General features: G+C 47.4%; 1 protein-coding gene across 2 annotated transcripts; it reads left to right on the top strand.

Annotated features, from left to right (window-relative positions):
* Positions 1–2,022: 2,022 nt before the first annotated feature.
* SIGLEC15 (sialic acid binding Ig like lectin 15) lies at positions 2,023–10,474 on the top strand. Of its 2 annotated transcripts, XM_006136797.4 has the most exons (5): positions 2,023–2,310; positions 4,865–5,248; positions 6,807–7,166; positions 8,490–8,520; positions 10,024–10,474. In XM_006136797.4, exons 1-5 carry the CDS (start codon positions 2,259–2,261, stop codon positions 10,100–10,102), a joined length of 906 nt encoding a protein of 301 aa, XP_006136859.2. In that variant the 5' UTR covers positions 2,023–2,258; the 3' UTR covers positions 10,103–10,474. The 2 variants fall into 2 exon arrangements, with proteins under 2 accessions (XP_006136859.2, XP_075788851.1); XM_075932736.1 differs by lacking the exon at positions 2,023–2,310 and having other exon boundaries at positions 4,676–5,248; positions 10,024–10,156.
* Positions 10,475–11,153: the final 679 nt, after the last annotated feature.

Raw genomic sequence — 11,153 nt, 5'->3', positions numbered from 1 at the left:
TCTAGCAGAGATGTTACAGCTGCTGGCTTAAGAGTCCTTGTTGCACATCCTAGAATCAAGATGGGTTCACAGGTCTTTCTGGCTCTTCGATCCCTGCACTGCTGCCTCTGGGATGAAGTGCTGAGCTGAGAACCAAGATGGAGTCCACCACATGGCCTATTTATCCCTCCTTCCTGGTCTCCTCTTGACTACAGCAGGTCACCTGGCCCACGGCTCATTCCTGTGTTCCCTGCTGGTAGCCTTTAGGTATGAGTCACCACTCATTCTTTAGGTGTGTCCTTGGCCCATTGAGTGCCATTGTCCCACAGGGCCTCGCTGATTAGCATGTCCATAGGCCGGGCTCTGTCCACTGCTCAACCACATGCAGAGAAATATTCAGTATCTACACAGATTACAGATTCCTAACTACACACACAGACATTATACAATCACATGACTATCGTACATAGGATTAGCAGACAGTGAGCGTCTATTCAATACCCCACATGGCCCCCCTTTTATATCATTTCTGGGGCCAACACCCCCACCTATGGGTACATCAGTGATCTGGCCGCTTCCCTCAAATTCAGTACCGTGACATATGGAAACAAAAGACAGGACTATGTAGCACTTTAAAGACTAACAAGATGGTTTTTTAGGTGATGAGCTTTCGTGGGCCAGACCCACTTCCTCAGATCAAATAGTGGAAGAAAATTGACATGACCATATATACCAAAGGGATACAATAAAAAAAAGTGAACACATAAAATTGACAAATCAAATTTTAGAAAAGAGGAGAAATGAGGGGGGAAGGTTAGTGTCTGTGAGGTAATGACATAGGGGGGTGATAATTGGGGAAGCTATCTTTGTAATGGGTGAGATAATTAGCATCTTTGTTAAGGCCCATATGTAAAGTGTCAAATTTAAGCATGAATGACAGTTCTGAGGCTTCTCTTTGAACGGGACATACAGTGACAACATTTTTTCTTCTTTTTAGGCCACTACTTTCCTTAGCCCTCCACTCTGTAACTAGTTAGTGAAACGTCCCCCCAACCTAAGCAACTTTGTTCCAACTTACAGCCCTCCCAGGATTATTTTTGCCTGTGTTGTGCTCTACAGTTCTCACTTTGCCCAGCTTTGTGTTCTCTCTAAACCTGCCCATGTCCTTTTTTCTGGTCAGTTCACCTTCACCTTCCGGTCACCTTCCATCCTATCCCACTTCTCTCCCCTTCTCTTTCTCCTCTTTATGTGCACGGTGCAATGCTCAGCAGCGCACATGCCTTGCCTAGTTCCTACCCTACGTGCCTCCTTTCGGCATCTCCTGCATCACAGCACCAGAGCTCTAGAAACTGCTGGGGAGATGCACAATCAGGCAGGGAAAGGTTGTATGCATGTGCTGGCTGAGTCATAAGAACGGCCATACTGGGTCAGACCAAAGGTCTATCTAGCCCAGTATCCTGTCAGCTGACAGTGGCCAATGCCAGATGCTCCAGAGGGAGGGAACATAACAGGTAATCCTCACGTGATCCCTCCCCCGTCTCCCACTTAGAGAGAAACAGAGGCTAGGGACACCATTCCTACCCATCCTGGCTAATAGCTATTGATGGACCTAACCTCCATGAATCTATCTAGCCCTTTTTAGAACCCTGTTAAAGTTCTAGCCTTCACCACATCCTCTGGCAAGGAGTTCCACAGGTTGACTGTGTACCAAGTGAAGAAAAACTTCCTTTTGTTTGTTTTAAACCTGATGCCTATTCATTTCATTTGGTGACTCCTAATTCTTATATTTAGCATGAGTGTGGCGGAATTTGAATCCAGATACATTGTCAGAGAGCTGAAGCAGAAAGTCTAGAAGTAGGACAACTTCCTTCAAGCAAGAGGAGCCAGGGTGTCACTTGACCTTGTTGGTCAGACTCTCATAACTTCCTCATAGGTCAGTGGACTTGGAGCACTTAGGTCCCTTTGGCTCTCCCCTACACAGCAGACATTACAAAGGGAGATTTTCAGCAGGGATTCGTTGGCTCCTCCCACTGGTGGAAAATGATAAAATGTTCATCTCCCTTTGTGTTTTCCACATGACTGACCACAAAAGTATTTTTAACCAGACCCCTTGCCAGCTCTGCTGAACACACTCATTCCCTCCAGGGCGAGGGAAACCACTGCGGCTTCCATTCCCCAGCCAGACAGTCTGGAGCTACACGGCTGACCACTCGGCTAAGGCATCAACTATGCTGGTTTGCTGATCCGAAGTCAGTCCGCCGTGAGGAGCGCCGGCGAACATGAAGGGGTTCGGCTTATTTCTTGCAAGCCTCCTTTGCATCTTCAAGAAGGGTGAGTTCTGGCTGCGGTCGCTGCCTCTCTTCTCACCGTCCATCTTCCTGTTCAGGCAAGATGCAATTGCAAGATGCATGGGGAGGGCGACGCAGGTCATTATTTGGAACAGTAGATCCAGAATTCTGGTCTCTAGGGCCCTGAAATTCCAGCCGGCTTTGGTAGTAGTTACTTAATATGGCTAATAACGATTGGGAAACACCAACGTTCTTTGTGGCCAGGAGAGATCCCAGGATGCTATTGAACATACCACTGACCCCTTCCCGCAAGGGGCATGTAGAGACATTCTTGCCAGCAGTAGCTGGCAGCTTCAGGTGACAGAAAGCCACTAAGTCTAGCAGGCAACCTTCCTGCCTGAGTGCCCCACTGTGCCACTGGCTGGGAGCTGCCTATGGCAAGTACCTCCAGGCCAGGGCCCAACACTGCACCTAGAACCCCCTTCCACACTCCAATCCTTTGCCCCTGGCCAAAACCCTCACTTGCACCCAAACTCTCTCCCAGACTCTACACCCCCTCCAACACCACTGCCCCAGGTCAGAACCCTCTCTTGCACCCAAACTGCCTCCAGTGCCCACACTCCCTCCTGCACCACTGCCCCAGGTCAGAACCCTCTCCTGCACCCAAACTGCCTCCAGCGCCCACACCCCCTCCTGCACCGCTGCCCCAGGTCAGAACCCTCTCCTGCACCCAAACTCCCTCCAGTGCCCACACCCCCTCCTGCACCGCCACCCCAGGTCAGAACCCTCTCTTGCACCCAAACTCCCTCCAGTGCCCACACCCCCTCCTGCACCGCCACCCCAGGTCAGAACCCTCTCTTGCACCCAAACTCCCTCCAGTGCCCACACCCCCTCCTGCACCGCTGCCCCAGGTCAGAACCCTCTCTTGCACCCAAACTCCCTCCAGAGCCCACAGCACCCTCCTGCACCGCTGCCCCAGGTCAGAACCCTCTCCTGCACCCAAACTCCCTCCAGTGCCCACACCCCCTCCTGCACCACTGCCCCAGGTCAGAACCCTCTCTTGCACCCAAACTCCCTCCAGTGCCCACACCCCCTCCTGCACCGCTGCCCCAGGTCAGAACCCTCTCCTGCACCCAAACTCCCTCCAGAGCCCACACCCCCCTCCATTAATATAATAGCAAAATGCAGGCCATGACTACTTACCAAAATTCTTGGAGAATCTCCCCATTGCCAAAAAAAAAATGCTTGCCCACCCTGATCTAGAAGATACTGAGCTACACCGCATGTTCCTGAAAGCATTATCTGGTGCTACCGCTGTTGGGGCTGCCACCAATATGCAGAACTGAAAGCAGCCTTCCCAGGAGCTCTGTTTTTGGCAGCTCAATTGTCAGCTGCCAGTCAAAGTAACAGCATCAAAGTCTGACACTTTTATGTGCATTCCATTCAGGTGAAAGCTGGTGTTGTGGTTGCCAGAGAACAATTATCAGGCAGCAAAGATCAAATCTGGCCCTGGCACAAAAGAATTGCAGCTCCCACTAACTGCAAGTAGATTTGTATCAGGGCTGGACTTGGTCCAGAAAGTGAGGTATTTTTAAGTTGAAACGTTTCTGTACAGGGAATGCACAGTGTCGTTCCAGGGAAAGGGGTAGTTTACAGAAGTTATTGGCAGCTGTAGGGTAAAATACCATTCCACCGTTGGGAGACAGTGATCTGCCTCTCACACTGACTGCTGTCCTCAGATGGACAAGGACTTTCTCCCACCTTCAGGACACTTGGAGGCAGGTGCTGGCAAGCTGCATGCCCAGGCTGCTTGTTAGATCAGTACCGATCAGCATCTCCTAACACTCCCTTTCAAGCCCATCGCTGTTTGGTGACTTGCAAATAACAGTGTCCCCGTGTTGGGAAGACGGTTGACCACTGGAAAAGCCAGAAGCCATAGCACTCCCTATGGTGGCTGCTAAAAAATGAGTAGCCCTGTATCACCTAACAAAAATATATATATATAGTATCATGAGCTTTCATGGGCAACACCCACTTCCTCAGATGTGCAGAGTGGAGAGAAAAAGGGGGGGACCTTTCAATTTATAACAGAAAAAGAAGCTGGGGAAATACCCTGTCAATTGTAGTGCCGGTGCTAATGAGGTTAATTGAGAGGGCTGGATGTGTCCCTCGCTTAGCTTTTGCTGTCCGGTGGGTGTTGAATGTAAGGACAGCAGGTTTTATAATGGCCCAACCAGTTCATGCCTTTGTTCAAACCATGACTAACACGGTTACCCCTCCGAGATGGCTGCCATTCTCAATGGGCAATGGCACAGCAATGTGTGAGCTCCTAGTACAGCTGCTGAACCAGCTGGGTTAAAGGCTTTGCCCAGAAGACTTTGCTTTTAAAAAACGAACCTATAGATCTGTGAGCTGGCTCCTAGCACGAGAAAGGGAGGGTATAAGAATGCATAGAGTCAATGAGGTATCTATACACTCATTAAGGGTAGATCAGGTAGGACTCCGTGTAAAGTGAGGATCTCCTGATTTAGGAGGGGAAATGTCTTCAGGCTTTATTGGTCTATTCAGGTTTCTGAAGTCACTTCCTTTGGTCCTAGGTTTGCAGTCCAATGGCTGGTCCATTCAGGTTCCATCAGATGCTACTGGTGAAATTGGAAAGGCGGTCGTTCTGCCCTGTACGTTCACACACCCCCACAAAGCATATGACCAGACCCTCACAACCATTTGGAGGATCAAGGAACCTTACAGCGGGATGGTGGTGTTCAAGTGTGTTACTCACAGCTCGAGCGACCTCTGTAAAACCACAGTGAGCTACAAGAACAAGTACAAACTGATTGGGAACCCCCGGCACAACAACCTCTCCATCAAGGTTGACAACCTGACCTGGAGCGACAGCAACAGATACTTCTGCCGGGTGGAGTTTTCTGGGGATTTTCATGACAAGTACGAAAGCAGGACTGGGATAAAGCTCCATTTGACAGGTAAGAGAACATCAGCTCTCGGGGCGGTAGAAACAGCCACCAACAGAGGCTGGAGAATGTGGAAGCTGGAGAGACCGCTCCATGCCACTGACCCTCATCCTCCAAGGTACCAAGGATATTAGCCTTCCCAATACTGATCATTCCTGAGGTACTTTACAACATCAGTACAGGGCATTTTCCTGAGTGTACTCACATGCCACACTGATGTGTATAGTCTGAGAACTAGAATAGAATAGAATAGAATAGAATAGGCACTGAGACCGGAAAAGGGGCCAGCTTATGGCCAACAGGTGTCAGAACCAGATTAGTCCTCCAGGACAATGCCAGTCTTGAACTTCCCTGCTTTCCCCTCCACATTGTGAGACTTGCTCCACCTCCCCGCTGCTGGGTCACCCTTCTGCGTTCCCTGTGCATTTGTGTGGCCACTCGGGGGAAATTCAAATGCCACCCCGCTGATCAGCAGTGCAGCCGTAGGTAGGTTTTGTGCTTCTATTGGTGGTGCTCATTCGCATGTGCCTCAGTGCAAATACAAAAATGTATTCTGCCCACGGATGCATGAAACACTAGCAATGAATAAATCACACCACACAGAGTGGAGGGGAAATTAAATTTTGACCGTCTTTTTATATTTGAATCACTGCAATATCAATAGTAATAATAAAACAGGAGTGGAACTCAGATCTCCTGATTCCAAGGACTGTGCCCTTTTTGCTGCACCATTATGTTTCTCTTCAAAGCTCTGGGGTGATGAAGAAATCAAGAGAAAGGAAATGTTAAAGGAAAAGGAGGGGTGAAAAAATTGATCTTGAGGTTACAAAATCATAGAATCCTAGAACTGGAAGGGACTTTGAGAGGTCATCAAGTCCAGTCCCCTGCTCTCATGGCACAACCAAGCACCATCTAGATCAGGGCTACTAACCTTTGGAAGCCCTGGGGCCACAATGATACTCACAGCACATGCCAAGGGATGCAACTTAAATGCAGATATATAAGCAATTTGCTTCTTTCACACTGACGGGCATGAAAACAAAGATTAAGGCAAGACTACACAACACACAGGCCCCATTTACGTCAGTTCTGCTGATATTAATAAAATGCAATATTTACCCGATTTCTACCCATGTGACAGCACTTTGAATGAGCAATGACAGTCCAGGAATTTAACTACTAAAATGCACATCATATATTGACCCGCTGTTGTAGAATGTGTTCCAAGTAGAGGCTATGTTCAAAGGATCCCCCAGAGATGGAGATTCCACAACCTCCCCAAGCAATTTATTCCAGTGTTTCACCACCCTGACAATTAGGAAGTTTTTCCTAATGTCCAACCTAAACCTCCCTTGCTGCAGTTTAAGCCCATTGCTTCTTTTTCCTGTCCTCAGAGGCCAAGGAGAAGAATTTTCCCGCCTCCTCCTCCTTAGACTGCACACATCAGTGTGGCATGTGAGCAAGCTATGACTCAGTTCAGGCCAACAATGGTACTAAATGCTTTGAGCCCAAAGCCAGCTAGGGATTTGTATTCTAATTATTTTTTAATTGCTTGCTGTGATCCGTACAGCTGCTCCCAGGATTATTAACATCACCATTGGCTCCAATGAGGACCATACCTTCAAAGCGCAGTGTACAGCCGAAGGGGAGCCCCTGCCCTCTCTGACGTGGACCGGCCCTCTCCTCAGCAACACCACCTCAGTCACAAGCGTGAACCACCAGATAACCAAGGAGCTGCACTACTTGACTCATGATGGAAAATACACGTGCACGGCTGTTAACAGCCACGGGAAGGCAGAGGGAGCCGTGTATTTCTATAAATTCAAAGGAGCAAGTGGCTCCTGGATTCTGATCCTGATGTTTGTAGCACTAGGAAGTAAAGTATTGGTGTTGCTGATGATAGTAGGAATTGCTGTTTTCTGGAGTGCAGGTAGGTACCATTATTTATTTGCTTTAATACATTTCTATCTCTCTCTCTCAGTTTAATCAGACTGTTAACTGGTGGAATGACTGTACAAAAGGAAAAAGATGCAATCAGCGAGGATGTTCCTCCTCTAGGGATGTTTACAACTGACAATCCAAGCAAAGTAACATAAGCAAAGTAGGAGAAATGCAAAACTCCCCAGGTGCTAGTTATAGGGTTGCTGGATTGGACCCTTGTATGTTTTAACAAGACACAATAAACAGGAGTTTCCGTATGTCTATGGCTGGAGGGTCTAAGAAGCAAGATGTATGGTTGGGAGATGCCATTTTAAAACAGGCTAATTATTCATGTTTTGCACGGAGGCATCGGCACAGCTTGCCTTCAGTACGCTTCGCAAAATGGTGTCATCCTCACAGTATCGTCATCCTCATGTCACAGATGGCAGAACGGAAGCAGAGAGGTTGAGAGACTTGCACAAGGCCATGGAGCGAACATCTGCACAGCCCACGGTACTGAGATTCAGAGTCCAGGTTGACAGACTTGGGCTGAGGCAGCAGCACTAAAAAACACTTGTGCAGACGTTGCAGCTCAGGCTCTTATGTCCAGGGATGCGGTGGACTTCAGAGCCCAAACCCCAGTGCCCAACACAGCTATTTTTAGCCCTGTACCTGAGCCCAGTTTGGAGCTGCCGCAGGCTTCGTTAAATGTACCAGAAGGAGAATCACTGTCTATCTGGGTACTCCTGGGCCTCTTGTCACCATATTAGCAGAGTCCTTCACAATCGTTCATGGCTTTTCTTCCCACTGTGCCCCCCTGTGCATGGAGTAGGGAAATACTATCCCCATTTTACAGGGGGGGATTGGAGAGAGAGGGCAAAGTCAGGGACTCTCCCAAGTCTGTGGCTGTGCCAGGAAAGTCTCCCAAATCCCAGGCCAGACCAGTGTCCTTATTAAGCTGAGGCAAAGCCAGGATGTGACTGAGGGGCCCACAACTCCAAGCCTGGGCTGAGTGTAGATCATGGGATTGGAGCTATGACGACACTTTCTTGTGCTGAAGATGGCCCAGAGCCCCTAACCACCTTGAAAGATGAGGAAAAATGGGAAATGATAACAAAGGAACTTATAGCAAAGGGAATCGCATGTAGCAAGAGCAGCAGCAAGAGGCTTTGCTTCTCGTATTTAGGCATCAGTCCCACTAGCATTGCACAGAACTTAAAGGGATTTTCCCCCATTCTTCGTGGTTCAGAAACCCACCCTCAATTCTGGATTCTCAGGTCTTCTAACTGAAATTTCCAGTAAATTAATTTGCATCTTTATTCTCACCTCCCAGGTGATGTCACAGCCCCATCCACGTTCTCCAGGTAAGAACATCGTGTCTTCTGTCATGTCAACACGCTTGGACTTCCTTTCTGCTATGCAGGGAACTGCAAATTGTCCTTGATTGGCAACAACTTTAGAATCTAAGGCCGTGGCGTGCAACATGCTAGCCACTAGCCACATGTGTCTATTTGGCTGGTTGAGGGTGGCTAGTTCACTATAGCAGTAGTCACTATGGCAGCAATTGCTTCAGAACTGGTTGGACACCACGGATTTAAGGACTGGCCGACACAGTTTGTGTTCCAGTGAAACTACGTTGCTTTAGAAATCAACATGAAAAAGGCAACACTCTACTTAGGACGGTTACAGCAGTACAAAAATGCGTTGGGTGATGTACCAAAATAAACTATACTAATATAAAAGTACCTTTGTATTGGTATAATGGTCTCCACACTAGAGGAGTGACTCATTTTATTGCCTGATATCTATCCATAGCTTTTACTATAAATAACTGGGACAAAATCTTAACCTTACTGATTGGCTCCAGGGAGGAAATGCATTTTTAAAGGCTAATCTGGACCCTCCCAAAACATGTGTTCCGGGCTGAGACTCTAACATAAACCACAAACACCTGTAGCCTGAAACAAATTTCTGGGGAGTGGACTTGTCTTTAAAAATGTGTTAATTGGCTTCCACTTAACTCAAGGGCAGATCTAGTCTAACAACCTGGTAAATATTTTAGTTCTCTCGGTTCCAACCCTGCCAGGAGTGCCTTTGCCCTTGTTAAAGTTGATGAACTGGTCTCATGAGTTTGACTGTGCCTGTGGGCTTGGTTTACACTATGAAGTTTTGCTGGCATAGCTAAGTCAGCTAGGAACGTTGGGAGAGGGGGGAGGAGAGAGAATCACCTGCCCCATCCATCTCCTCAGCCCATATTATTATTCCAGTAAAATTCTGGTGTAGGTAGAACTGTGCCAAAAGGGAGAGAGTTTTGTTGACATTGATAATGTTGTTCAGGAAGGTGGTGTCGTTATGCCAGCAGAACACTTTTTCCTGGCACACTCGGCATTTTCTCGAGTGGGCTTGTTGGCATGTGTTATAGACAAAGGCTCTGTGAAGTAGAAATGCCCTATGTCATTTTAGATGACAGCTCAAAAACCAAGGTCCTGGAGGCTCAGCATGAATTTTCAAAACCTTATGACAGCTCGCCGGAAAGGAGAGGTTTGTCCCTGTGACCTAAGGCTCAGAAGCTGCTGTCTGGCAATAGTGTTGTATGTATATAGTTTGAAAAATGCTTTAGGGTCCTTCAGGATGAAAGAGACTATGTACAAATATATGAAACAAAAAACAAAAAAAAGATTGCAGGACCAGCTTCAAATAAAATGGGTTAGCATCAGGTCGACGTGGACGCCCAGTGACTGTAATCTGGAATCAGATGCATTCTCAAGATTGCATTGTTTCAGAAGCCCCATTTAGGGATGCCAGCATTTATATTTACTGCCAAAAGACACACTAGCCTTAACCTCTCTCAACACTTTTGTTGGCAGGCAACCAACGCAAGACTCTACGTATGAAAATCTTGACCGCAGGAACAACTGTGGCAGTCAGAGGTTGCCGACAGAATGACCTGCAACAAATTGGCCTTCGGAATCTGGAGTACAATCTTGTCATATGTTTGCACATTTTGATCTACTGCTCATTATATGTGAAACCAAACAGGTCATGCTTGTGTGTCTTTCCTCCCACAACATGCAGGTTTACTGCTGCTTTCTGATGCATGGAATGTCAGACAGGTCATGTGTGAGCATGCCAGCCCCTATTGGCTGCAATGCACAGAAAACGTGACCTCTGAGAAAAGAAGGAGCACTAGGTAATGAATGAGATAAGGAACAGAACATCAAGGGCAAAGGAGATGTTAGTTTCAACCAACCTGCAGAATTCAGGACACAGTTAAAAGTCAACAGCTGTATTTCCCCAAAAATATTTTAAAAGTCCTTTTCCCCCACTAGAATTTAGGAAGATGCATGCAGCCTATTAAAGACAACTAATCCACTGAGGTTGCAGTTGCAAACTTTAGCCTTTCTTCATCTGTGAAGACAAAGATTGTTGGAATTTGTTTTAAGCAGGGGAAAAATATGTATTTTTTCTATATCTATTTACCCGTTCATTTTTCAAACCACTGAAAAAAGTTACTCCATCTTAAAAAAAAAAAAAAACCTGCCTTGTTGCCCCCTCCCTCTTAAATACCTACCTTTTGGCAGAGCCTGACCATGTCAGCCCGAAAGGAAAAAGTTTTCAGAAAGTTCTGGGAATGGAAAACAGGAAATTGGAATTAGGACTCTATTTTACTGTCTTAATTCTAGCAGTTGCTGTTAGTGGATACTGTACAGGCAGTCCCCAGGTTACATGGATCCGACTTACATCGGATCCCTACTTACAAACGGGGTGAGGCAACCCCACACTAGCTGCTTCCCCCCAGCAGACCAGGGAGACCCGAAGCTAGCGCCCTCCTCCCCCCCAGCAGACCAGGGAGACGCGGAGCGGCTTTTCTCAGCAGACACCTCAGCTTGAGAATAAAGGACTGAGGGAAGTGAGGTGTGGGAGAATAAAACTGAGCTCTGGAGAAATGTTTGGCTAGAGTTTCCCCTACAATATGTACCAGTTCCGACTTACATAC

Source organism: Pelodiscus sinensis, chromosome 6 (assembly GCF_049634645.1).
Source record: "Pelodiscus sinensis isolate JC-2024 chromosome 6, ASM4963464v1, whole genome shotgun sequence".
NCBI lineage: Eukaryota > Metazoa > Chordata > Testudines > Trionychidae > Pelodiscus > Pelodiscus sinensis.
Note: the sequence above shows the minus strand (reverse complement) of the source record. Positions and strands in the feature narration are given on the sequence as shown.

What these genes read in the sequence shown, in the direction of transcription:
- SIGLEC15 (XM_075932736.1), top strand. Translation starts at nt 4,807, where the DNA reads ATGTCTTCAGGCTTTATTGGTCTATTCAGGTTTCTGAAGTCACTTCCT. An exon ending in GATAAAGCTCCATTTGACAG is followed by an intron (nt 5,249 to 6,806) that starts GTAAGAGAACAT and finishes TGATCCGTACAG; the next exon opens with CTGCTCCCAGGATTATTAAC. An exon ending in TGCTGTTTTCTGGAGTGCAG is followed by an intron (nt 7,167 to 8,489) that starts GTAGGTACCATT and finishes CTCACCTCCCAG; the next exon opens with GTGATGTCACAGCCCCATCC.